This window comes from Bubalus bubalis, chromosome 6 (genome assembly GCF_019923935.1).
Source record: "Bubalus bubalis isolate 160015118507 breed Murrah chromosome 6, NDDB_SH_1, whole genome shotgun sequence".
Lineage (NCBI taxonomy): Eukaryota > Metazoa > Chordata > Mammalia > Artiodactyla > Bovidae > Bubalus > Bubalus bubalis.
In genome coordinates this window covers 7,100,628-7,127,832 of record NC_059162.1, presented here as the reverse complement: position 1 = coordinate 7,127,832, position 27,205 = coordinate 7,100,628, and the positions used below count along the sequence as shown (strand labels likewise).

The following is a 27,205-nucleotide window of genomic DNA, read 5'->3' as shown; positions in this document are numbered from 1 at the left end:
CTTGTACGTTTCCTTTCAGGAACTTAGGTATTTGAGCCGTAATGGGAAGAACTAGCTTAGCTTTCAGGAATCAAGCACTGTTTGAGCCTTAAGGATTCATTGGGCTGCTGTTGCTTTATAAAGGAGGGGTGAGCTGATTTCCCTGCTGCTTTTAGCAGGGATCCCTTCTGCTTACTTTCTGTGGAGGGCATGGTCGTCCACATCTTCCTTGGAACTTGTGAGTCTGAGCTTCATCTTCTCTCTGGGCAATCAGGGGTTGGTGGATGCATCATTGGTACCATTCAAAGGCTGACTCCTAAGGTAAGAGTCAGATGGGGTCAGGACCTAATGGGTAGATGAAAATAGTGAGGAGCGGGGACTTCAGGGTTTGGAGAGTTGGTGAAAGATCTGGAAAGGCAGCTCTTGGCATTGGCATTCTACATCTGCTCAATCAGGCTGGCCTCTGAGGTCTTCTGCATTCTGGAATGAGAATAATAAGCCTTCTCTAGAGAGCTGTTATTGATCCTTGTCATTTCTTCTCCTACTCTTCTCATGACCCCCAGGTGGAGTGAATCACACAGGCAGAACTGTCCTTCCCAACACAAACGCCTTGAGGAAGTATCCAGCAGCCTAACCAAAGTGATGCAATGACTTGAGTCTTGAAAAGACCTTCTTATAGCAGTCTCACATTGACCTGGGCTAGAGGCCCAGCCTTGTGGGTGCCTTTTGCAACTGGGTTTCAAGAGAATAAAATCAGCGGGGCACTGCTCCCAAGTGATTTGAACCTTTTTAAAAATACTGACCATGATCCAAAAGGATATGTGCTGATACGGGGAGGATCTACAGGTATTCCCAGAACAGCAACAAAGAGGAGGGATGTCATTTATGGCTTCTGATATTTGAGGGAAAAATCACTGCCTTTTGTCAAATAATTGTATTCATCTCCTGTAATTAATGATGTGGCGGGTGTGAAGGCTGACAGGAGCACAAAGCCGGAATGCTCCAGTACAGGGCCATTCGGCAGCCCACATCCATCCTCCAACCCACGATATTTTCCTCTTTCAGCCTATCAATTACCAAGTAATTAGTATTTATCTAAGAATGAGCTTGATGCATATTCATGATGAATATTATCAGGGAGGCATTTGAATTTGAAGTCACTGCTAAATACTGAAGAAAAACTATTTGCAAACGTATAATCTGCACGACAAGAAGAGCGTTGCGGTAGTCGAAGGATGCACGGTCCGCAAAGCCTCAGGACCTGTAATTTATCGTAGGTCATTCTCCCAGTCAGGATAAAACCCTCAGAGTGGTTCTCTGGCCCAGAATCAAGCATCTGTCTCGAGGAGACATCGCTCTCCTGGCCCTGTTTTAACTGCCTGTGTTGTAGAAGACAGTGAAGCTAGGAGAGGGGAAGAGCAGTGCTCGCAGTTCACCTGATGAGCCTCTCCCAGTTCAGCCACTCCCACACTTGGAATCTGTGGATTATAGTTGGCAGTGCCCTGGTTGAATCTGTTCAGTCTGTGACATGGCTGAAAGGCCACCGGAGCACATCAGTATCTCCCGTGGGTAAAATGACTTTGGGTAGGGCCATAGCCTTCTGAAATGTTGGGGTCAGACAGCACCTTGAGGTCCTCACACAGCGTTGTCTTGCCCTCTCTGCCGTCCTTATAGGCAGGCTCTGTGATTTGCTTCTTCATTTGCTGCCTGGGAATACAGCTGACATGTCATACCTTGCAGCTGGCTTTCAGCTCCTCTTGTCCTCCAAACCGATTCAGTCCTAAACCAGCCTTCAGTTACAGGTTTCTCTGCATATTCCTCTCTTACTCTCTTTGTAGCATTTGATCCAAGGGCTTTTTTATTAGTATCCAAATATTTGGGTGTAAACAATGATGTAAGATATATATATATATATATAGGTGGATTAATAAATAGGTCTTCTTAACATCTTATATATAGGTGAATTAATAAATAGGTCTTCTTAACATCTTTCCTGCTTTTAAAATACATCAAGTCTGGCTTACTTGGTTTCTCTGTACAGTGTCCGGCATGAGGTCAGCTTTTTCTTGTGTTGTCAGACTATTGCCATCAGACCGCAAGGTTTCTGCCTGTCTTTGTAAAACTGCCAGCAGTCCCCAGAATTCCAATGGGTAGTACTGTGACCTCAGCATTTCAGGTGGGAACACATTTTCCTTTGTTCTGGGAGTATCCAAGTCCTCCTGTGTGACTCCTGAGAAGAGCTAAGGATAAAGACAATTTCTTGCTAACAGGTGTACTCTCCGGGTCCCTTGTTGCATGATTTATGCACTCTCCCCATTTTTTCTCGAAGATCAGTCTGGTTCTACTGTTATCACTGGGACCAGGCTTAGATCTCCTTCACAGTGTTCTGATTTGGTCTCAGACCTCAAGACCTCTCCCTAAATTGGTTCAAAGCTGGTCTAGAAAGGCCCTGCCTTGGCCTTCAAGGTACATGGGCAAAGGTGTCGCTCAGCTGACTCTTAAGCATTTCCAGAGTAGATCTCAGTGCATAAATAGTGAACCCCAAGCCCTTCGGACCACTTTCCTGACCCCAGCATGAGGCTTGCCTGGCTGCACTAGCTTCCTGCTTTTTGATGGACAAGAAGTTCAAGGGTGCGAATCAAAGTATAATCAAGCCTTGAACCAAAGCTGGGTTGTAGCTGGCACCCGCATGGCCACAGGCTGGGCCCACATAGCTCCAGAATTGATCTGGGCGCTGTGGCTGTCTGGCAGCGGTTAAGTAGGCCAGGTCCCTTCACAGTTTGCCAACTCCTAGCCTGGCTCCTGGGGAAAATGTTGTCCTGCAGCTCAGTATTGCTATTGAAAGACTTCTCTACCTGCTGCCACTTGTTCTGAAACAAGCAATCGGTTACTTAATGCTTTGCAATCGTGTATGCTGTAGTTAGAGGAACAACGCTGAAAACCCTCTGCAGCTCCCCCCCTGCCAACCCCCGCCAGGCCCTAGATGTAGCCTCTGCTCGTGGCTTCTCCAGTTCCCAGCACCCTGGGTGCACTGCCCAGGCCCCTGCCTTGTGCATGCAGAGACAGAGCCGCCTGCCTCCGCTTGTGTGCCCCGTGTGTGTGGGGGGCAAACTGCTCTGGTTCTCTCCACTGCCATTTCCATGTGCCTGCTGCTCCCTAACTCCAGCCTGGCCCTGCCCCCACTTCTCACGGAGGAGCTGGAGTCCAGGCAAGTAGGCTGGAGGGCCAGTGGGCAGTGGTCTGGTGTTGCTGGGTGGGTTGTGGGTGGCTGTCTGAGTCTGGGGAAGTGGCACAGAGCTGGAGGGCACAGGGTTGAACTTACACTTGTACTGCTATGGCCAAAATGCAGAACTGGACCCTGACTCCAGGCGTGGCCTTCCCCCTGATTTAGTCTGTGACCAGAATGCGTGCATGCTAAGTCATCTCAGTCTGGTCTGACTCTTTGCAACCCTGTGGACTGTAGCCCACCAGGCTCCTCTGTCCATGGGATTCTCTAGGCAAGAATACCTGAGTGGGCTGCCATGCTCTCCTCCAGGGGATCCATCCCTTGGCAGGTGGATTCTTTACCACTAGCGCCACCTGGGAAGCCCAGAATAGTCATTGCCAAAGACCACGTGACTCTGGAAAGGCAAAACTGTCTTCTGCCTTTTCAGAAATTAACATAGCCTTCCTTGGCAAAAGGTGTTTGAGGTTTTAAAAGAAGAGCGTGCTGAATACAAATACATCCCGTCTGGGAGGGAGGGGGAGGTGGTATCTGCTCCTGTTGTACAGTGGGAGAGGCAAGCACACAGCTGTAGCTGACTGCCCAAGCCAAGGCTGAAAATAATGCTGCTTCATTTCAGTGCTTCGTGGCCAGACCCACATATGCGAAACACAAGGAGTGTTAAATTGCCTCAAATTTAGAGGAAGTTCGGGCCGTTTTGTCCCAGCTTGGCCTGGGTTTCGTACTCCTGGTGTACAGACTGCTTCAGTGAGAGGCCTGAGCCTTATGCCTGCTGCCCATTTGGACGGCTGCAGGAACAGAAGGGCTCCTTAGCGCCGGGTTTAGGCAGCAGCAGCAGCGTGTGCTTTCGAATTCCCAGGGTTTCAAAACACCTGAAATGTTATAAGTCTGCGTTTGCAAAGCTAAAGTTCTTGTTTAGACTAATACAAGGAACGCTCAAACACAACTTTTTCTCATAGTACTGAGTGCCTGTGGATTTGTGATGAAAGATTTGATTCAAGGGTTGTCTTTTATGTACTAATGGTAACTCCCCTGCTGGAATGGTTACGTGCAAAAGAAACTTCCAGATTTTGGTGGTTTTTTCCCCCTCCCCTGGTTTCTGCAGGAGGGAATTCCTCTTTTGTCCCCTGTCCTAATTCTCTGACTTCCCAGAGGAAATCTAGGAGTGTTCTTCATGGAGCCTTTAACCACTGGCCCCTGGTACTGACTATTCCATTCACCTGATATGGACTCATAGACTGGCCAAGCCTCTGGCCAAGCCTCTCAGTTGAAAAATGGAGACAGTGAGGCACAGGTAGAAGTGTATTACCTTCAGTTGAATAGGGAGTAACCAACAGATTCGAGCTTTCAGCTCCTGGTCCAGTGCTCTCAAATGGCCTCTTCTGTGGGCAGGTTCAGACGTGGGGTTTGGGCACCTGAGTTTGTAGCCTTTGTATGCAGGGAGCCCTCTGTAGATGTCAGTTATTGGTAGGTGAGATTCCTCACTGTTTCTGTTTACATGCTTGGAAAGTTTTGCTCCACGTTTATGCCTCGTGTTTCTGTTTTGCTCTGAAGAAAATAGAAAATGGATAATTAGCAATTCTGTCTGCCCAGTACATTCCTCTCAGTGATGCTCTTAGTTGGAATAAATTACATTTACTGGCAGATGGAAGGTTATGGTTTCCTCTGGGGGCACTTGTAGGAATGAGGTTCCCACAGCAATTGTCCTGATTCTCAGAACCAGCAGGATTTGGGGGGACTCTTTCGGTGAACTGTCTCCATGCCTCATTTTTGCAAGGAAGACAGAGGCTTAATAGCCATCTACCATCTGATACTGGATTAAAATATTATTGCCACTGCTTTCCATGTTCTTGCCCCTCTCTAGATCTCTCCTTAGTTTATTTGAGGCTGATGTCTGGACTGGAAGATCAGTCTTGTCCTTAGCAGCGCCTGGTGAAGGACAGATTCACTTTAGATTCCTTAGGCATCCTCCCCCTGGGGAACGATAGGCCTAACCTCAGGAGCCGCTAATGGAAAATGGCAGTTAATCTCATTAGTGGCTCCACTTAGAAGCAGAGCCAACAACTGCAAGGTCAGGTCCTCAAATCTGCGCCGGGGTGAGGAGCTGGGGGAAGGAAGCAGCCACTGCATCCGAAAGTGCGATCTCTGAGGGCTGGCTGCCGGCAGGGCAGACACCGCCCTGGCAGGACTCTGGGCCACGCTCGGCCAGACCGTGGGGTGAACATGACCTGTTACTCCCTGACAGAATGTGAATCTCTTTGGAGCAGATGGCTCTTCAGAAGCCCAGAGCATTTGTTGTCTGAGTCAGAGAATCGACTCTTCCAATTCCTTCCTTCTCTCTCCTCCGCTCTTGGCTCTACCTGTCCCAGCCTGGTCCTCCTGACTCTGTGTCTTTATCCACACTGTGTTTTTGGTTCAAGAAAACCCTCTTTCGTACAGGCTGCTTTGGTCTTAACCACCAAATTCATGAGCTCCCCATATTCAGGGACCTTCAGAAACCTCCCAGAGGCCCTTCTATCCGCTGCTCAGCACAAAAGTCACACGTTGTTGTCATTGTTGTGTGAGTTAGTGTCGTCAAGCCACAGTCCTGAGAGAATCCCCACGTCTCCTCCCCCTGGGTTGTGTCCCCACACCCAGGCTGCACACCGGGAGCAGAGAGGCGCCCTGGGCCCCGAGCACTCAGGGTGCCATTGCCGGTGCTCTACCGGGGACGCTGAGAGGGCCAGGGGCCCCCTCTCCCCAGAGAGGGCGGCCCTGGAAGCTGTCACCTCAGGCTGACAGCCGCCTGCCGGGGCTGCTGGACAAAGCCCTGTGGTTAGTCAGTCAGCAGCTGTTTGACCTCCTCCAGGTACGAGGCATGCTCCCAGAGGCCTCCGGAAATAAAAAGGGAGCGGAAGGTCAGGGCGGGAAGCTGACACCCGCCACAGGCGTGGAAAAACAGACTTCATGACCGTCACCTCACTGTCTTAGAAAGGGCATGCGCCTGGCTTCCTGTTTCTCGTGCTGTTTGGGTGTGAGGAAGGGGAGAAGGAAGATTGTTACGGGAGTCTGCCGTGACACTGTTCTTCGCTAGTGGGTCCGCATATCAGTTTTTTGGCTTTGTTTTTGAAAAGACAAGGTGAGAAAAAGGTACCTGCCTCAACACAGCAGTAGTATGTTAGCTGTCAGAGCGGTTCTGACGGGGCTGGGGCTGGGATTCAACTCTTTCCTACCTCTGGCTCTCGGTGTGGGGCTCTAAGTGGTACATGAATGACACATCACGCACTCGGGATGCGGATCCAGTGGCCCAGCTTCTTTCAGCTTCTCTGCATTACCAGCCCAGGTGCCCATTTTGCCTGGGAAAGGCCTCCTCCATCTTGAACTGAAGCTGGAAGGCATGTCTGGCCCTGGCCCTCCACAGTGACTCACATTTACATTCACATCCCTTTCTTCTCTCCGCCCTGTCTCCTCGCTGTCTTCTCTGCCTCCCCGCTCTCCGCAGGTTCACTTGCTGAAGGACCAGCTGGCTGCTGAGGCCGCAGCACGGCTGGAGGCCCAGGCTCGTGTGCACCAGCTCCTGCTGCAGAACAAGGACATGCTCCAGCACATCTCCCTGCTGGTCAAGCAGGTGCAGGAGTTGGAGCTGAAGCTGTCGGGACAGAATGCCAGTAAGCGAGGGCCCTGCCTGGCCTCACCTCCCCGTGGAGGCTCTGGAACCGAGTGTTATCTTCCCCAAAGTTTTTGGTGGTACTGTTGGACCCCTGGCCTGCCCTGGTTATCCTAGCAGAAAATATAAGCAGCTCTGTTTGTTCCATCCACACACTTAATGGAATTACAAAATGGCAGGGCCAGAGAGGGTCTTGACTGCCTTCTAGCCCAGTGCCCAGATTTGACCTTGAAAGTCCCCAGGAGTCACCACCACATGTTCACCCAGCCTCTCCTTGATGGGCCCCCAGGCTCTTCACATCCTGAGGCTGCCTGGTTCCTTCTCAGAGGGCTTTTCCAATCGAAATACACTGAGCATCTATTGTGAGTCGTGCTCTCTGAGAGCTCTGCAGGAGACGTCAATCTGTCCAGTAGTTCACTCCCCCTGCATAACTCGGTAGCGCAGAAAAGGCTGGTAGCAGTCTGCCTCTCAGTGGGTAAAGCAGAGGAGCGCCTGTGGCCAGCACACTCTGCCGGCTAGTGGCAGAGGTTGCTTGGCTCCCCGCCTGAGAGGCCTGCCTCTACTCCCAGCTGATCCGGGCTGCACTGGAAGTGCTGGGAGACAGTGTCTCTCTGTGACACGCTGAACTTGTCTGTGGCTTGTCCGCTGCTCTAAGTGCACACTGACTGTGGACCAGTGTCGACTGATCATATGCATGATCTCATTTAATCCCTACAGTGGCAGATGGTTTTGTGCCCATTTTACAGATGAAGAAACAGACCCAGAGATTAAATAACTAGCTCGAGGTTTCAGGACTAGCACAGTGTGGAGCCAAGATTCCAACTCGGGTCTGATCATAAAACAAATGCTTTTCGCGTTATACCAGTAGTTCTCCCAAACTACCCTGGGAGCTTCTTAAAAAATGGATACTCCCAGATCCAACCCACAGAGATTCTGCATTGGTAGGTCTCGGGCAGAGCTGAGAACTCTGTTTTTAAAGTGGCCCAAAGGTATGGATAGGGAACCACTGTACTTTACCACTCTGAAAGCCCTTCTGGATGTTTCTTTATCAAGGCCCTGTTGTTTTAATGCCAATTTACAAGGCTGCACTAAACGTTTCTACATACTTTTAACATAGCTCTTCAGTTTGTACCTTTTTCCTACCACGATCCCCTTACAAAGCATCCGCGGGTTTTGCCAGCCCATCGCGGTCATGGCCCCGCCTTGCCTCCTCCCCCGGCTCCTCCCCCTAGCCTGGCACGTCCATTCTGAGTCAAGTGGAAGGAAGGAATGAAAAGCCCACCCTTACCCCCACTCCCCACCAAGTCGGCCAGGGACCTGGGTGGGCCAAGGATGGCTTTCAAACCAACCACCTTATTCATGCCACCCCTCCTCCTGTTGTCTCCCCCTCCAGTGGGCTCGCAGGACAGCTTGTTGGAGATCACCTTCCGCTCTGGAGCCCTGCCTGTGCTCTGTGACCCCACGACCCCGAAGCCGGAGGACCTACACTCGCCGCCCCTGGGCGCGGGCTTGGCTGACTTCGCCCACCCAGCGGGCAGCCCCTTAGGTAGGCGCGACTGCTTGGTGAAGCTGGAGTGCTTCCGCTTTCTCCCACCCGAGGACACCCCGCCCCCTGCTCAGGGCCAGCCGCTCCTTGGCAGCCTGGAGCTCATCAAGTTCCGAGAGTCAGGCATCGCCTCGGAGTACGAGTCCAACACGGACGAGAGCGAGGAACGGGACTCGTGGTCCCAGGAGGAGCTGCCCCGCCTGCTGAATGTCCTGCAGAGGCAGGAGCTTGGCGACAGCCTGGATGATGAAATTGCCGTATAGGTGCCCTGGGGCGAGGAGGCCGAGGTGTGGAGGGCCGAGTCTGGCTGCTGCCTAGGTAGGGCTGCCAGCTGATGGGCAGATGGGCACTGCTGAGGATATCCAGGGGCCTGGAAACGTTTACAGTTTAAGAAAAGCATTAGGATTTTGCTTTGGAGGGTCAAGTGGGGAAGAAATTGGATTGCCAAAAGTGAATCAACTCCTCCTTCCTACTTGTGACTACTGGGGGAGGAGGGGACTTCAGAGCCCATGGCTTTGGGAGAGGGTCCCTCTTGAGGACCACCAGGCTGCTGAAGGACCTGCTCCCAACCTACCGCATCATCAGGCTGCTCTGCTGTGTCATGTAAGGCCCTTATAGTCCCCTTGCTCTCCCTACTTCTGTGGTCCCGGCTATGAAGGGAAGCCATTGGTACCTTCTCAGGTACTTTGTGTTTAGATGCCAGGATGCTACCAGTTGCCTAACTCTTCCCTGACTTTCCTGGGAGGAATAACTTCTTTAAGCCTTTGCAGAGACTATAGAGGTTAAATGCTCCAGGCTAAAGGACAGGATAGTCCTTTCAGTGTGCGTGTGGTTTGGAATGTGTCGCATTGAGGGGATACGCTTTCAGATGAATTGGATCCAAGCGCTTTCTCTGGGTGGCATCAAGTGTTGCTCCAGAAGGAGATGGGACTTCACTACCGTTCAGGCCCTGCCATGGAAGCCAGTGGGGAGGACAGCCTCTCTCCTGCCCCAGATCACCGAGGTCTGATTCCGCAGTGTGATGCCCCGCCCACCTCCTGCCTACAAGTCCAGCTCATCCCCAAGGAAGCTGGAAAGCTGCCCTCTGTCTCCCGTGTCCTGCGTCAAGGGCTGTGCCTACTGAAGCTGTTGTAGCTCTCTGCCTCTATAAAAGCCTCAGAGCCCCCAGCCTTACCTCTCAACCTGTCCTCTCCACTGGGTGGAAGTGTGCAGTTTTTACTGCAAAAAGAAAAGAAAAAGAACACAGGCTGGTAGCTGAGACTGCTCAAGTCCACTCTTCAGAATCACTGCCACTTAAGTCAGGGACCAGAGCCACTTTGCCCTTGGCCGGCCACCCTGCGGATGCGCGCCTTGAGTGTGCCAGTAAACAGTGCCACGTGCAGCTGTCCTTTACCATCTGGGCCCGGAGGTTGCCGCCCAATACTCTGGGCTGACTGGGGCTCTGAGGGCATGCTTGCGCGTCCTTGCCTCCAGTGAGACCCGCAGTGGCTGGCAACAGGTTTAAAGGTGCCAAGCGAGAGCTGAGACATGCTAGTGCTGTGTAAGTTTGGGGAAACGTCTTTATCTTGAACAGCAAATTCCAGACCCAGACTGTGTTACTATGGGGTTGGCTAAAACCTTCGTTCAGGTTTTTCCACAGCGTCTTATGGGAAAACTCGAACGAACTTTCTGGCCAACCCAGTATTTGAGGATCAATTGGTAACGATGTGGTGGCTTCAAAATTAAGTTCGTTAAGCCTAACTTGGCTTTATAAAATACAGAAATGAAAGCGTAGATCTTCTGTTATAGCTACAGTTGGGTTTCCGCTAGACCCGAAAGTCCAAATTAAAGGAAATAAATGCAGCTTTATGTTAGCCTTCCTTGGTGCATGAAGGTATCAGTGAAATGAGATGAGTGCATGTGTGTGTGTGCATGTGTGTACACGTGTGCTTGCTTTGACATGCACGTGTGAGGGAAGGTGTATATGTGTGTGTAGGCTTGTGAGAAGTGACCAGAGAGAAGAGACTGGGAATCTCCAGAGTGTTTGAATCAACAGTAGACTTGTGTTCTTTTCCTAATGTGCATTTAGTTGGAGAGGGGGTGGCTCTGTTTTGTTACACTTTCTAGCTGATCATTGGAAGTAGGTCCAGAGACAGAAAGGAAGGAAGAACCATGAAATCAAAGGAGAGAGGTCAGGAGTCCAGTTTGGCTGAGCCTCTCTAGCTTACAAAATCCTAACCCAGGCTTCCTTGAGTGTGGGACCTCTTTGCTCATTAGAAGTTGGGGTGTTCAGGGGAGGGGAAGGTCTGGCTTCTCCAGGCCCACTGCCCACAAGCAGGGGCTGAGGACAAAGCCAGAGGCCAGTGGACTGGGTGTGTGGAGTGTGCTAGGAGAGGGCTTGTTTGGGGAGAAGAGTGGGTGGGGAAGATAGTGTCTAAAAGGGTCTTGAAAAGATTACAAAGGGAAAGAAGAAAGGAGATGGTAGAGAGACTGAAGAATTGGAGAGACTAGTTCTCTGTACCACTGACTTGGAACCCATTCAAGACCCTTCCCTTCAGGAGGCTCCACAGTGGTTTCTACCCACGTTGGCCCCATCCTTTCCCCAGTTCAAGCCCTCCCTGGAGCACTGGTGTGTGTGTTGGCATCATCTTTAGTGTGACCCAGCCAGCGTGCACTGGGTGTGTGGAGATAGAGGAGACAGAAGACAGATCTAGGGGCCTTCAAAGGTCACCAGCCACTGGGCAGGAAAGGGAGCGTTGCAGACCCCAACCTCCAAGTGATGTCACCCTGTCCTCTCCCCCTTGCTTCTTGCTCTGCTAACTCAGCTCCTGCCCTCCTCTCTTTCATCCTTCTACTCTGCCCTGTGTGGAGGACGAGTGGACACCAGGGGCGCCTCCCTTGCAGTACCTGCCCCAGCCTCTCCCGGGTGCCAGCAGACTCTTGGGCACCCTAGGCTCTCACAGGTGTGGAGCCAGGGAAGAATTGCTCTGCACAGGATGGACTCTATATTGGAACTGAAAATTATATTCCTTATATCCCTGCTGATACCAATGCTGTCTATAAAGCCTCTTCATAGCCTCACTTCTCTCAACTGCTCTCATTTAGGGGTTGTATTCCTTTTTATTTTCTCTTTGCCTGACTGCTTTCTCCTACCCCTCACCCCTCACCCAATTCCTCGCCCTCTCCCTGAGCCTTCTACTTCCTAAAACTGTGTGGCATTAACTCTGTTGGATCAACTCTCTGGGAAAAGATTCTGTTCATGTAAGTGCACTTACTGCCTGGATGTTGTCACTAGTCTAGTGGCTTTTGCTAAATAAACCTTTCTTATTTCTAAAAGCTTTTTCATTGTCTTTTCTTGCTTCTTCTATTCTACCTGCTCCTTCTCCCCACCCCACCCCACTCCCCAAGCCTGGTGGCATCAGCTCCGTGACGCACGACTCCCAAGGGTGTGGTATTGAGAAAAAGAACTCATGCTTCCAACAAGGAGGGAAGGAAAGTGGTACCTTCAGAGGCAGATTGCCCAGACCAGCCTTGTAGGATCAGGCTATACCAACAGTTCTTATCCAGGGGCGACGCGGTGCTCCCCCAGGGGATGTTTGACAATGTCTTTTTGGTTGTCACAACTCAGAAGGAGTCTGTTGACACATAGTGATTGGAAGCCAGGGAAGTTGCTAAATTTTCTACAGTGTGCAGAACAGCCCCCACGACAAAGAATTATCCAGCCTGAAATGTCAGTAATGCCTCGTCTATACCTGTTTCTTTTGTTCAGACTCTCCCATACCCCAGACCTTTTCAAGCTCCAGACATCATTGAAATATTTTGGCAGCAGCAAGTTTTGAGTGCTTTAAAAAGTACATCATAGATCTTTTCAGATAGAGTTAAGATCATCAAGGGAGAAGGCAATGACAACCCACTCCAGTACTCTTGCCTGGTAAATCCCATGGACAGAGGAGCCTGGTGGGCTGCCGTCTCTGGGGTCACACAGAGTCGGACACGACTGAAGTGACTTAGCAGCAGCAGTAGCAGCAGCAAGATCATCAAGATTATAAAATTTCACTGATTCCCTGACTATAAATGTCTGAAATATGTAGTTGGTAGGATGCTAGATGGGAGCAATCCAGAAATGTCCATACTGGAGACAAAGCAGGGACCTTCCCACACCTGCCTAGAAGGATTACGGTGTCACTGAGACACAGCTTAGCGGAGGGGTCCTGTCTCACTGAGATGTGGGCTTTCCTGCAGGGAGCAGAAATAAGAGGGGAGACAGAAGGCTGGCAAAGATAGATGTTAGAGAAACATGGAGCTGCAGTTTCTCAAAACCAGCATCGTGACAATCAAGCTACAGTGACCGGAACATATAGCTCTTTGGAAGGCAGAGGTTTCGTTAAACTTGACTTTGGTAAGCCAGGCCTGAAGGAGAATTGGAGGGTCAGTCAACCAGGTTTACGTACCCTCTGCCTTTCTCTGGCTGAGTGAATGGAACTTAACCTTTATTTTCTCACCTGTAAAATGGGAATACAGTACCCCACTAAAGCCTCAACGAAGAGTAAATGAGACTGCATTTTAGAATCAGTCAGTGTTGCTGCTCAGGGGTGCCTGGTCAGCGCAGGTGTGTGCTGCATGCATTTCTGCTGCACTGAACCTACTCAGTACTCTGTATATCGAGAATGCTACTGGGGTCATAATGACACTACATTAAATGTGAAAGGTGGAAAGTACCTTGTCCTTAGGGAGAAAATGCTGAATTTGCACCCCCGCCAGGACGCACTCAGCGTGTGCTGTGGCCCTCGGGCTCAGTCCCCAGCCTTTGGATGGCTTTCTGTCTCTCTCTTTTTTAAAACTGTGCCCTGTGCCCGGGTGGCTCAGCGGTAAAGCATCGCCTGCCAATGACTGCCAGTGGCAGGAGGCGCAGGTTCATCCCTGGGTCGAGAAGGTCCTCTGCAGAAGGAAGTGGCCAGCCGCTCCAATGTTCTTGCCTGGGAAATCCCATGGGCAGAAGAGTTTGGTGGGCTACAGTGCGTGGAGTTGCAGAGATGGGCACATCTGAGAGCGCCTGCACACACATTCCTGGCCATGCCCGTGGCGTGGGTGTCCTGGAGGAGCGAGCGGGGGCTGGGCTGAGGGAGAATGAGTCCTCTCCTGGTCCTCCCCACACTATGCTGAGACCGTGGGCGGCCTCCCCAGGTCCACTCCCTGTCCCCCTCTCCCTGTGCTCCTTCAGAAGCCCCGTCACGGGGCCATGTGTGCACAGTCACGTCTGTAAGGGGAAGCTCCCGAGGGCTTAGGTGACTTTAACATTTAGGGAAGTGGGACGTCAGAGTGAGGACTAAAGAGTCATTGGAGTCTCCTCTGCTCCCTCAGAGTACCAGGCCCTGGAAGTAGAGTCATGTCAAGGCTCCCTGCAGACCACCATGCCCCGTGAGGGGAGAGTGGGACCTGCATGTCCTGGCTCCTGGTCCAGCTGGAGGCGGTGGGCAGTGGAGGGAGGCGAGGGAGTGGGGTGAGGAGCCGGGCGCTGGGGGTGGGGACGGAAGTGGCCTCGCAGCAAAGGACTGGGACACGATGGGCCTTGGGTCCAGCCTCTCTCTCCCTCACAAAGGAGCCGCACATGGTATTTGAACAGGACAGTGCTAAACAGAAGCAGCTTTGCTAAACCATAACGTGGGGCTTCAGAAACAGTTGCCATATAACCACAGGAAGGGTCAGAGGAAATCCTCCCCACATTGGCCAACCAGTGGGTGCCAGGGTCCCCGAAAGGAAATGCGCCCCCACGCCCCTGCAGTGAAGGAGCCCACTGAGTCACCAGGGAGATGAAGTGAGAGGTAAAAAAAGCCTCAAAATAAGACCATCGAGCATTAAGCTCTGTTTTTCTTCCACCACATAATGGGCAAAACAGGTGTCCTTGCTGCCCACTCAATGCTCATCCATTTTTCTGTGTCAGAGCGGGCTGTGAGGTTTGCTCGAAAATGGAATAAGGGTCAGGGCTATCTGCTGGGACATTCCTTGGTGCTAAAAGCAGTGTTTTCACATGTTTAACCTGGCCTTTCTGCCATGACTCAACAGAGCTATGTCAACATGTCCCATGGGTCAAAAATGATCTACTTCAGCCAGAGATGTCCCTTCCAAAAGAAGCATCATGGTACATGTGGTAGGAACGGACCCCAGCCTTATTTGCCTCTCTTCTGGCTTATGCATGAGGCATGGCCTTCCCATTCCATCCCTCAGAAGATCTAACACCTAAGAAGCTTTCACACTGCACGCAGATTCTGCCGATGCAGCCTTCCCCAGGCTGACAGGAGAGGGCCTTCAGCCCTTCTGCCTCCGCGCAAGGTTCCCCATGGCGCGGGGCCAGGACCGATCACAGCGGGAGCAGCAGGAAGGTCCTGGTCCTAGAGCGGCGGCTGTCATACTTGAGCTGCATCAGAATCGCCTAGAGGGCAATTACAGCACAGACCGAGGGGCCCACCCTCAGTGTTCTGATTCAGTAGGTCTGAGAATTTAACTTCTAGCAAATTCCCAGGGGATACTGACACTTCTGGTCTGCGCACCTCACTTTGAAAAACCACCATCTCGGAAGATATTCCCATACTTTGGGTCTTCTTTCAAAACAGAGAGGCAGGGAGATGGGCCTGGTGTTGCTAGGCAACCAGCAGCGGAAGGGAAATGGGATGGGGGCCAGAGGCTGGGAAGGATGGGGTACAGGGTGACCTGGCACTTAACAAAAGGCCGTCACTGACTTTGGTTTATTGACATCTCCACAGAGACATAAATAGGCATCGTCCCCTATTTACCTGGCGTCATCCACTAACAAGGAAACCGCTGCTGTCCAGCAGGCCTACCTGAAGGCCTGGCCGCTGCCCAAGGAGAGCCTGTCTCCCGGCCGGGCCTTCTGCTCCTTGTACCAGAGGGTTTTGAGCTTGTGGTAGTACACCTTGCAGCTGAAGCCCTCCTTGAAGCCCCTCTTGATATGGCTCTTGAGGGAGTGCAGCGTCGGGTACAGGCGGCAGCAAGATGCACACTTGTAGCCATTCTGCTGGGCCGGGTGCCACTTGGAGGCCGTCAGGATGTCCTGGAATGTGATGGAGTCTGTGGTGTCTGGGCCGGGCCTGGATTTCTTGGTGGCCTCTCGGGGGCAGGTGTTCTCTGGGGAGGGAGAGGATGAGCAGACGCTATCGGCTGTGTCCTCTGGGAGGCAGCTGTCCCCCTGACGCTCGTCCCGCTGCACCTCCAGGAAGCTGTAGGTCTCAAGGTGGCTCTCTTTGTCCTTGCATAGAAAGTAGCTGTAAGGGGAGAACCAGGGCCGGTAGATGGTGCAGTTCCACCTCAGCTGCTCTCCATTTGGGGCGTCCCCCAAGATGCAATCTGCAAATGAAAGCTGGGTCTGAGCCTCAGGCCAGGCAGGGAGCAGTGAGGCCTGGGGTGGCCAGAGACTGTGCAGAGAGGCAGAAGGACAAGCAGACAGGGGGTCAGGCACGCCCTCAGGTCACCTCTGCCCCACCTTGAGTGCGTTCTGGGAGCAGGCAGAGGGTGGGGTGGGGAGAGCAGGCAGAGGCCTTCCTTCCCACTGTTTGCTTTTCTGCTGGTACAAATGGCACTTTGACCTCTGGGTAGTGACTCCGGTGGAATCACTCACTAAGCCCTGGTATTTCTCAGGTGTGTCCCGCCCTGAGGACACCTCTCCTCTGCCTCCTCTAAGGAGCAGACTGCCAGACCTCTGCACCCCCTCTTCCTTCCACCAATGGTTGTGGCCATTTTTCCAGCCTCACTGTCTGTCTGCCTTCAACAGCCTGGTCAGGCAGAGACTGCTGTTGTGCATCAGCGTGAGAGACAGGAGAGGAGAAGCAAGAGGCCCCCACAGGCCTGCAGGTCTCTGCTAAAGGAAGCACCAGACGGAAGACTGCAGGGGGCAAGGCAGCGGGCGGCGATCCCATGCACAGCTCCCCCATGCCCTTCGGGGAGCAGCCCCATGCCCCAACTTCTCCCCTGTGCCCGCCCAGCCAGAGCAGGCCTCACCTGGCGAGACCACTATGTTGTGCACCCCGTGCCGGAGAACGCCACCTGGGCACTGGGGCGGCAGGGCCTGGACTGGTCTGGACACCTCAGTGGGCAACACAGGCTTTGCGATGTCTGGGTTACAGGAGAAACATTCTGGTGAGCTGAGCAATGTTGGGAGCCCTCCCCACAAGACGTACCTAGAGGTTCAACCTTGGTACTTTCAAGGCACTGCAAAGCTGAAGCAAAACAGTGACCTTTCTTGCACCTAGATAGGCAGAGCTATTCTGGATGACCTCCTGGGGAATTCCAAGTAGGGCGTGGTTTCACTGAGACCCGGGAAAGAGCCTCTCCAAAGGAGAATGTAAGACACGGGCCAGATAACAGCTTTCTGCCCGGCCCAGCCCTCTCTTGACCCTCCTGCAGCTCACTGTGTGTGTGTGTGTGTGCGTGTGTGTGTGTGTGTGTGCGCGCGCGCGCTTCTGTCTCTTCACTCCACGTTGCACCTTTTGGGTCCCTCCAGGGCCCAGGGGAGGGAGTCATGGGCCCTGTTGCTTTGTTACAAGATCCCTTTGAGGATGAAAAGCTGGTTTCTCCAATAAAAGTGCCTCCCACCCATAGCCAGAGAGTGTTCAGATGAACTGTAGCTGTCTGATGGCTGCTAATACTTGGCTTAAAAAGCTGACTTGCCTCAAATCTCAGAGTAGTAGCTGTGCTCAGTTTGGGAAATGGATACAAATGCCTGTGTATAGGCAGTGGGTGTTTAGGAGAGCTATTCCTCCACGGAGCAGCACTTAAACTTCAATGTGCGTAGGAACCTCCTGAGATATTGTTAAAAGTGCAGATTCTGACTCAGCGGGTCTCGGGTAGGGCCTGAGGTTTTTCATTTCTGACAAGCTCCCAGGAGATGCTGACATTACAGGTCCATGGACCATGCTTTGAACAGCAAGTCAGAACGTTCAGCTTTATTGCATGAACTCATCAGCCTCTTCTTCAACTTACATAGACAGGCTGTCCCCGCGAGTGTCCATGTAGATACAGAGGGTGAAAAGTGTGACAATAAGTGTTTCCCCCATTCTTCACTTGCAAAAAATGAATAAACAGCAGCAACTACTTACCTGCTTTCTCCAATTAAAATGCCTCCCACCCACAGCATTTTGAAAAATTATTTTCTCCCCGTGTGTAATGTAACTTTCTCACTAAATCGAGGTCCTATAACATGATCTGGTCGAGTACTCAATTACAAGCTTCAAAGAGCCACATTTTGGGGGGCCCAGTGGCACCAGAGTTTACCTGGCAAGCTGGTGGCATGTGAGGACATAATATCAGGAAGCGTGCTCAGGGCAGAGGAAGAGATTCGAGTTCCAGAAATGCTGAGGAGTGAGAAGTTCTCCATGTTCTGACTACCGAAGGGTACAGAGGTCACGCACAGCTGCTCCCAGGAGGCTGGTTGGGTTGTCCGGACGATAAACATTCCGAGCGCAGGTGACATCACAAGAAGACCACACAATTCCGCTCACCAGGAAGGTGCCCTCAAAGACGTATGGGGTCTGGTGCAAGCAAGATAAAAATTTTTTAAGATTTTTTTGACTTGGCATTCCTCAGCGGGCTGTCTTACTTGGGAATATCCAGAGAGGTGGAGGCGTGTGGGCGAGACCTGGAGCCATGCTGTCTGTCCCCCTGTCTGCTCTTTAGTGTCCGTTTTCCATGTTGCTGCCACCACCCCCAGCTCTGGGGTTCTCTGTCCTCTCTGAATGACCTCCTTGGTTTCCTTTTCATCTGCCTAATGTCTGCCACCAGATATTTTTGTTGTTTTAATTGAGCTTCTGGTTTGGGATATGGTGTATACTTTTATATTTTTCTTTGGACATAATTTCAAACTTAGAAAAAGCTGCAAAAATAAAATTAGTGCAGAGAACGTCCATGTACCCTGTATCTAGATTTTCCTATTGTTAACATTTTATTCCGTTTGCTTGATCAATTCCCTCCCTCCCTGTCTATGCATGTATATGTGTTTTTTGTTTTTTTTTTCCTGAGGTATTTAAAGGTAAGTTACAAACATAATGTCCCTTTGTGCCTAAATACTCAATATGTTCTCCCCAAGAATAGGGACCAGATATTGTTTTAAATGGTTGGTGCTATTTTTAACAAATGACTAAAACATAAATGGTGGATTACTCAACACCATTTGCTCATTATAAGCCATTTTCCCATGAGGCTATGAACTCAGAGTGGCAAGGTTGCCTCTTTTCTTTGCTTCACTTCTGTCATCTAACAGCCTGGGCAGCCTGCTAGAGGGTTGATGGGTGAGTTGAAGGTGCCCCCTTCTAGATGCATACGGGGCTTTAGATGTAAAGGTGGAGATGTTTGTGCAGTGTGGGAAAGATCTGGTCCACTCTGTAAGCAGCAGTGCGCCCCCCCGCCCCTCCCCGCTGTGTGTGGACCAAGTGTGAGTGAGGGTCTGCGTGTGAGAGCCCGGAGGTGGCCTCCTGTCCGTGTGTGTTCACAGCACTCAAACGTTTGCCGGGGGCAGCGTGGGGAACGTGCTCTCCTCACAGGTTGCCTCCACAGCCTGGTCTGGAATGTTAGAACGTGTTGGGATGCAAACTGATACTATGTACCTTGGCAACTTTAAGGTATTGGCAATTTTAGTTGGCTGCCGTGGCGTGCAGAAAGATCAGGGCTCAGGGAGTCAGCCTGTGTGAGTTCTAAATTTGGGTCTACCGTTCAGCTCCCTGTGGGTATGAGGCATTCCTCTCTGCCACCTGCTTTTCCCATTCTGTTAATTGGCGTGGTTGGAGCGGATGACCATCTTCCTGGTCTTAAATCGAGTGACTTACGTGTGGAAATGAGACAACGAAGGACTGATGCAGGACCCAGGGGACTTAGAACTTCATCCTGCCCTGGCCCATTTCGTTCCTCCTGCTGCCAGCTAGGAACTCCAGATATACTTCATGCAAAGGGGGCTCAGAATATGGGGGGAAATACAGGAGGCTACATCAGAGCCTATTTGGAGAGTTTTTAAAATCCGACTCTGTTTTGATCTGGTTATTAACAAGCACCCGGTCGTCCTGGGTGCCTCATAACAGGGCCCCTGTCTTGCATGCTATGTCCTCTTGGTGTGTAGTTGCTGGTGGCCCAGACAGGAGATGACACTCCCCACGTGGTCGGTCACTACATAAAACGTGTCTCTCTCTCGTTTGTTTCCCACCTGCTTTCCGAGCCCCTTTCTCGGACAGGTAAGATACCATCTTTCTTACGGATGACTTTGGCCCCAGGTGTTCCTCTCTGCTTGGCTGTGTGCATGCTGGGGGTGCTATGGGGAGGGTCACCTGGTTGGGGTCCAGTTACCTTCCTTTCCAACATCACTGTTACTTTCTGAACCACCACACTTCTGGTCCTGACAGTGTGTGCAGTTTTAATGCTTTCAGCAGGAAAGGGGCTTGCTGCACACCCCTCAGATGGGGAGATGAAGGAAGCACTAGGGAGAGTCCTGCGTCGGAGGCTGGAGTTCCTCCCAGTCTGACCTCAAGAGCCCCTGTGGACCACTCCCGCAGGAGGGGGTTTTGAATGACTTTTCTAAATGGAAAAGGGCTTGGAGAACAGTTTCTCTACGATGTTAGCTCCTAATGCAGTCAGTTTTAAGTATTCATGTCAAAAGTCAATTCAATTAAACTATTTGCTAAATGCCTGCTATTGTGCAAGGCCCTATGCTGAGCATTGTAGACCAGAAATATCCCTCAAGATGCTACAGCCCATCAAGGAGCTTATTTTATTATAAAAACAAGATGTATTTACCAGAAGACTGCAGAGAATTGTGAAGAGAGTACATGATGGGCTATCTTTAAATTACTTAAGAATTCAGCATACACATTCTGACGGGTAGAGAAGCAAGTAGTACAGGAAATCTAAAATGGTGCTTAGTCAAAAAGTTATGTTTATTAGACTGTTTCCTCAATAATAAAAGGGGCTTGCAATTTACAAGTTGCCTTGCCAGGTGCTTTTGGTACTTACACTTTTAGAAATGAATGTGTCTGCTCTGAAAATTCACATTAAACCAATAAGAAAACAGCCACAGAACTATGTGAGCCCGGAAGTGGTGGGGCTTGGCCTTCTTCCCCAGCCTACCTCTCTTGAACACTCGCTCTAGTTTCATGGTGGCCCAAATACTTTCTGGTTTGGGGGGAAATCATTAAACGCGTTAGTTTCCAGGAGTTCATGATCAAAGAAAACTTTGAAGAATATGGGACATGATAGGTAAACCACACAAAAGTGGATACCATGGCAAGATTTACACTCTCGGGAGAAGCCTCGAGTTGATACCCCTGTTGTACGATGGGCCAGGACCTCCTGCTGCTGTGGTGGGTCTACACCGGGAAGTCAGCCAGCCTGAACCAGCTGGCTCTGTGCCCGGTGTCCCAGCGATGCTCTACCCAAGTTCCTGGCACGTCTCCTGCAGAGGTGCTTTTCCTGCACGTGGGTTAGGGTCAGTTACAGAGGTGAAGACTGGGGCTCACCAAAGGCAGAGATTCCACTCTTGCCCCAGCTGCCTCTACCTCCAAAGACCCTCACCATCTGGCTTATTGAGGTAGTTGGCTCAGAAGAGATATCTCTGCTGAAACCACAATAGAGAGAAATGCTCCCTGTGACCCAGGACTCAGCAGGGCAGGGCAGAGAAGTGCTTTATGCACAAGTTCAACAAAGGGGCTTCCCTGCTGGCTCAGATTATAAAGAATCTACCTGCAATGCAGGAGACCTGGGTTCAATCCCTGAGTTGGGAAGATCCCCTGGAGAAGGAATACTCCTGCATTCCTACCTGGAGAATTCCCTGGACAGAGGAGCCTGGGAGGCTACAGTCCATGGGGTCACAAAGAGGTGGACACAGCGGAGCAGCTAACACTTTCACTTTTTTCAACAGAAAATACACACCCTGATCTCAGTTCCTCTTAGGAAGGCTCAGCAAGAATAGAACTTAGGAGAGGAGCCTGTGACCAAAGGCAACCTCTCCTCCCCACAGACTGACAAAAGTATCTGGAGCGGTTGGGAAGGACAGGAACCTCCATCCTGCTTGCAAGGTGCTAGCATGGGTCTGGCTGCACTGAGGCCTGAGCTGAATTTCCAGGTGGGGAGACGCTGCCCCGTGCCAGGGTGTAGACAGCATGGCTTAGAACCCTGAGCTCCAGCCATTCCAGTTATACATCTCACAGCTGCTGCAGTCTTGGTCTCCACAGTTCTCTATCTGCAAATGGGTTTGGCAGTTCAGGGTATTTATTTTGAGTACCTACTGTGTGCTAGCTGTCAAAGACACAAAGATGAATGAGACACGCAGTGGGTCTCCTCTCAGCCCTTTGAGTTAATTAATCCTTCCAGCTGAAGAGAGATCCCTAAGAGGAGTGTCCACAAGGCATATTTAGACAGCAGGCAAGGCAGGAAAGGGAGTGGGACAAGCTCTGAGCTTCAGGTCAGAAATCCTGGTTTGTAGTTCCCGCAGCACCAGTAACTGGCCTGTGACATGAGGCCCAGCAGTTCACTGCTCTGAGCCCCGTTTTCCTCCTCCATAGTAAAAGTGTTAACCACACCCCACCTCACTAGGTTGTCCTGAGGACTAAGTGAGCTGGTGTTTGTCAGCTTCCTCCTGCTTCCTTGGCACCAAGCACTTGTCCGTTTGGTTCACACCATCCCTCCTCAAACAGCTGGTCCATTCTCCCAGATTACACACCTGGAGAAGTGAGCATTTTCCGTGGAGAAAGCATGCTACTCATGTAGCTCTTTAGCAGAGAGCCTCCAACCGCAGGCCTCTCTCACCCTTCTTCCACCGGCTTCTACCCCAGTGCCCGAGTCAGTGCCGTGCACTCACCGCAGCATAAAACTGTACATCTCATCGCTTCATCCTGGTTTCCCTTTACTTCAGAAGGCCTGGTGACCCCAAGGTAAGCAGTTAGGCTGGGAGTCAAGGAGGCAGGCTTAAAGGGATAAGTTGGCTTTTTTTGTGGCTAGCGTTCATCACTGATTAACCTGGGTGAGGCAGAACTAGAATTTCTGGTCCCACAGCCCATCAAGACAACGGGATTGGAAGGTTCAAGAGTATCTGCTGGCGCGCTCTCGACTCGTGAGGTTACAAAGTTGTGGGTGTGGTGTAAGAAGACCAGCAGTGATGGGGAAAGAAGTGCCCACTCCCCTCCCCTCACTGGCTCTCTCTCTTTCCCTCTTTGTTTGTAGTCGACCACAGCATGTTTGAGAACCTGAACACAGCCCTTACTCCCAAGCTCCAGTCAAGCCGCTCCTTCCCCCACTTGTCCAGGCCAGCGGCCCCCAGCGCTGCTGCTCAGGGGTCTGCGGAGTCCGGGGGGCCCGGACTCTGGGTGGGCAGCAGTCAGCACCTCAAGAGCCTGGGCAAAGCGGTGGGGGCCAAAGTGAATGACTTCCTGCGGAGAAAGGAGCCCTCGAGCCTGGGCAGCGTGGGCACAACAGAGGTCAACAAGACCGCAGGGGCCCAACTGACCGGCGGGGCTGACGGGGATGACGGAAGGTGAGTGCACCACCTATCACCTCCCTGCGGGTCTGTGGACCAGGAAGGGGCTTGCAGAGAAACTGTAGCGTCTCGAGAGGAGAATGACCCTGGGGAAGGGACGTGAGGTGGTCACGTGAGGAATAGCGGAAGGGTGACGTTTGGGGAAGCCAGCTTCACCGTCCGCCACCACAGCTGAAGTTCACGGCATGCCCATCACGTCCTGGCACTGTGGTGTGCTTCAGCTGCGCTCTGTTACCTGACCCTGCCACAGTCCTCCGAGGTAGACGGTATCATTTCCATTTTGCAGACAGTGTAGGTTCAGAGTAGTAACGTGAGGAGCTTAAGGGTACAAAGTTAGTGATCAGAAGAGCTGGATTCAAACCCAGGTATTGTGGAAAGCACGCTTCCCAGGGGGATTCCAACACCCAGCCCCGTGTGAGGAGCCCTGCCCTGACAGTCAGTAGTGGAGAAGCCCATGTTTGGGCAGGTGCAGGGGAAGCCTCCCATTTGGGGCCTTGTTTTAGACACTTGCACTTGGAGGGTGGTGATGCAACTTTTGAGAGCTATTGCATAGGTTCTGATGTGATGCGGTTCTCCAGTGGGCCCAGTGTTAACTCTGTGCTGCTCTGAAGACCGAGTGAGCATGTGACAGCCTCAAAGCCATTTGCACTCACACTGCTGAGACTCACGCTAAACCAAGGATGAGAGTCCAGAGTGTAAAGCGCCCCCCTGGGTGGGTGAGTGGAAAATGCAGTTGGAGTTAGAGATGCGAGAGCACAGCAGGGACTGGTGTCTCGCCAGCCTCAGAGCACTGACATCAACTTTACAGGTCAGCCCTGCAAGAAGCATTCCCTCGGCTGGATCCTCCACCTCCTGCCACCAGGAAGCGAACCCCTCGGGCCCTGAAGACCACCCAGGACATGCTGATTTCGTCACAGCCTGTCCTAAGCAGTCTGGAGTATGGGACAGAGCTGTCATCTGGGCCACCCCAGGTCTCGTCTTCCGCCCAACCCAGCCCAGCCGATGCTTCCCAGCCAGAGGCCACCACGGAGGTGGTGGACAGGGATGACGCTCTGCCCAATGGAGAGGTTTCCGTGTCGGTACCTGACCTCATCCACAAAGACAGCCAGGACGACCCCAAGCTCAAGGTGACTGAGTGCCGAAGGGCCTCCTCCCCTGGCCTCATGGAGAGAAATGGCCTCAAACTCAGCCTGAGCCCCATCAGCCTGGCCGAGTCTCCGGAGGACGGCAGCCCACCTCCGCGGGCGCGGACCTCCAGTGTTGACAATGAGGGCCCTCACCCAGACCTGCTGTCCTTTGAGTAGAGCTGCTGAGCGCCCTCCCTCTGCCCTCTCCTCCACCGTGCACCCTGGCTCTGCCCTCTCTCCTGCTGTCTGTCCCCCTTGCACAAGGCATGGCAGAGTGATTCTCCTGGTGATTGCAGGGCCGCAGGTCCAAGTGGTTGTATAGTCCAAGAGTCTGTCCATGGAATGGAAAAGTACTCCTTTGGGTGCCATCCCAGCTTCTCTGCATGCTGGCTGCAGCCCTTGGATGTTGGGGCACCTCTGCTCCCACGGTGCCCTGGCTTCCCATGGGCGTGCAGGGCCAGCAGCCCAGGATGAAGGCTGTTCTCTTTGCCTGTCTTCCAAATGCCGCCTGCTCTTCTCTTTCCCTCGCCCTCCTGGTTCCTTCCTTCTCCTCCCTGGGCGCCCAGAGGCCTCCTGCCTCAGGGGCAGTCAGATTGGATGGGGGATGCTGGGTTTGGCTTGGTGACGGGCCCAGACCCAGAAAGCCATACCAGAGCACAGCGCAGCCGCAGCTTTTCCTGGTCACAAGACACTGCAGGCCTCGGGCTGTCCCCTTGCCTCTGCCCATGTGGATGCAGGCTGAGGGAGATACTTATGCCTGAGACCCTGGGCAGCCTTGTAGCCCAACGTTCACAGGGGCTTATCCTCTAGACGGGGAGCATGGTGAGCCCTCCCTGGGGCAGGGCATGGAGCCAGCCGCTGAGGGCACCTGCCCAGCGTGGGAGTGTCCAGAGGTTTTGGGAATGATGGTGCCCCAGCTATGCTTGTGCTCCCTGCCCAGAAGGAGGGGCCCGGGCTTCCCACGCTGTGCGTGAAGACATGGCTAGGCAGGCCCTTGCAGAAGCAGCAGAGCAAGTTCTGATGTCATTCGGGGGGAGGGCCCGGGAACCTGGCATCCAGGGAGCTGGTCCCGAGAGAACACGGAGCAGTAGTGGAGAAGGCCATGGGAAGAGTAGTCATTAGGACTCAGGGCAGCTATGGGGCCTCACAGCCTGCCGAGATGTAGTTCCAGGCTCTAGGCATGCTAAGTGCGAGGACGAAGGTGAAGAGTGTGAGGACCAAGGTGGAGGGTGTGAGAGGTTGGAGTGTGGTGAGAGGCTGGGCAGGCTGCCCTTGAGGAGGAGGCACTCTGCTCTTGGCCTGAAGGCGCTCTCTGTGCGCCTGCTCTGGGGTCTCTGTGACGGACTGGCAGTTCCCCCAGCTGCACTGGGTCCGCCCTCCTGTGTTAACCCACCTCTGTGTTCCTGTCTCCCACCAGGAGTCCTGTCCTGCTGCTTTCCTGTGGCCAGGAGACCCTGTCAGGGGTTGATCCCAACCTTGGGGGCCTTTGCAGCAAGAAGAGAACGCGCCTTTTCTTAAGCAGGGTGGCTGGTCCCTGGGAGAAGGCTGAGGGGGCTCGTCCGGCCAGAGCAGGGTCTTCATTCCTCTTCCTGCAATTCCTGCTGCCTCCTCCATTTCTAGTCATCGCTTGGCTTCCCCTTCTGGGCGCCCCAGAGCTCACTGCACACTTCCTCTCGTCACCCAATTCCTGCTCCCCCCTCACCACCTCTGTGGACCCGGGAGCCTCGGGGGATCACCAGCGTGCAGGCTGCTCCTGCCCTGTGTGCTCGTGTCTGCAGCCACACGGCCAGGCCACAGCTCTGCCACGGCCTTGTCTTTTCACAGCAACGCTTTGTCTCTTCCTCAGAAGGGTCCCAGCACCCCAGGCACCAGGCAGGCCATTGTGAAGTGAGCAAGGCTGTTACCGAATTGAGTCGATCCTGCCTTATTCCAGAAACATCACAAGGATGCGATATCTGCCCTCGATGCTCAGAAGTTCTTAGGACTAGCATTTTGGGGGCCTGTAAGTTTTCCCATATTGGCTTGGGGTTCTGCACAAATCACAGAGCTGGGGGTGGGGAACAGAGCTAAACCCACATGCTGGGAGCTAGCCCCCTTTCATTTGCACTTCCATACCAGAAGTTCACTTTGCTTCTGATGGGAAACTTACTTGACTACCTACACTCTGGTCTGCTGGTCTCCCAGGGACCAGCGTGCCTCTGGCTGGGTGATACTGTTGCCATAGGTACAGAGGTGGCAGGCCAGGGCTGGTTCAAACACCCTGCTGTCTGCTCCCCACCCAGACGCCACTGAGGCCCGGGAGTCAGCACACGCATCCTGTCAGGCTGTCCCAGGACCATGGACAGGGTGACGCCAGAGTTCCTCAGGCTCGTGTCCAGTGCTGAATGAGGAAGGGGCTGTGGGACTCTGTGTCAGTGTCCAGGTGGCCTCTCTCTGGTCGCCACCTCAGCCATTCTTCTGCAGCAGCGGGTGGGGGAGCTCTCTGAGGCTAAAATCGAGTCCTAAATGCTGCAGAGAGTGCCTGGTACTAGGGGACAAGGGGTTCCCAAAGGCCGACAGGAACAGCAATGTCTATGGGCCCCCCGAGGGCCCTGGCACAGACCAGCTGTCTATGTAAAACCCCACTTGGCTTCCTGTGTCCATCTCAACACCTGACCTTCCTGTAACTGCAATATGCTGTCATCCCTGACACACACACACACCCCTCAGGGTGACTCCAGCTTCTCTGGAGGCTTCACCCTGACTGAGGTGGCTCAGTCTGCTCAAGGACAGGGCACCAAGGAGAAATGTCTTCTATGTCCTCAGAAGGAAGTGGGGCCATGGAGTTTTTTTCACATTCTGGTCCCACTCCCCTGTATCCCCATATTCAACAATAGCTTTACCATGACAGATGGAAGGTGAGCTTCCAGAACCTGGCAAAAAGGTGGCATATTCATACTCCCCTGGCACAGAGAGAAATGTAATGTGTTAACAAATGTGGGTGATGAAGACCTTCTTGTAATCCATCAGCTTTTAAAGAACCAAGAGGTTGGCCCCAGTTTAGGGGAAGAAGAATATTACAGAGCTATTCCGAGTATTTTCTAGAGATTTTATATTTATATTTTTAGTAATTTTCTGGTAGAAACAATACAATAAAATGGTTTGGTTTGGTTTTGCTGGTTTGGTTCTTTTGTCCTAACCA

At 52.4% G+C, this 27,205-nt stretch overlaps 2 protein-coding genes across 12 annotated transcripts in view; one reads left to right on the top strand and one right to left on the bottom strand.

Annotated features, from left to right (window-relative positions):
- LOC102414663 (carboxyl-terminal PDZ ligand of neuronal nitric oxide synthase protein) overlaps positions 1–27,175 on the top strand; it is a 359,817-nt gene extending 332,642 nt beyond the window's left edge. For all 11 annotated transcript variants that reach the window (XM_045165982.1, XM_045165981.1, XM_045165978.1 and 8 more), the window contains 4 exons: positions 6,684–6,849; positions 8,242–8,394; positions 22,585–22,894; positions 23,706–27,175. In XM_045165982.1, coding sequence (XP_045021917.1) covers positions 6,684–6,849; positions 8,242–8,394; positions 22,585–22,894; positions 23,706–24,201 — 1,125 coding nt within the window. In that variant the 3' untranslated portion in view covers positions 24,202–27,175. The remainder of the gene's footprint in view (positions 1–6,683; positions 6,850–8,241; positions 8,395–22,584; positions 22,895–23,705) is intronic.
- Positions 15,163–17,787, bottom strand: SPATA46 (spermatogenesis associated 46). The gene is made up of 3 exons (XM_006054494.4): positions 17,659–17,787; positions 16,387–16,500; positions 15,163–15,735 (listed from the first exon to the last, which is right to left on the bottom strand). The coding sequence occupies exons 1-3, from the start codon at positions 17,759–17,761 to the stop codon at positions 15,209–15,211; spliced, it is 744 nt and encodes a 247-aa protein (XP_006054556.3). The 5' UTR covers positions 17,762–17,787; the 3' UTR covers positions 15,163–15,208.
- Positions 27,176–27,205: the final 30 nt, after the last annotated feature.

What these genes read in the sequence shown, in the direction of transcription:
- SPATA46 (XM_006054494.4), bottom strand. Translation starts at nt 17,761, where the DNA reads ATGGAGAACTTCTCACTCCTCAGCATTTCTGGAACTCGAATCTCTTCC. An exon ending in ACATGCCACCAGCTTGCCAG is followed by an intron (nt 16,501 to 17,658) that starts GTAAACTCTGGT and finishes CCTGTAACCCAG; the next exon opens with ACATCGCAAAGCCTGTGTTG. An exon ending in CAACATAGTGGTCTCGCCAG is followed by an intron (nt 15,736 to 16,386) that starts GTGAGGCCTGCT and finishes TTTCATTTGCAG; the next exon opens with ATTGCATCTTGGGGGACGCC.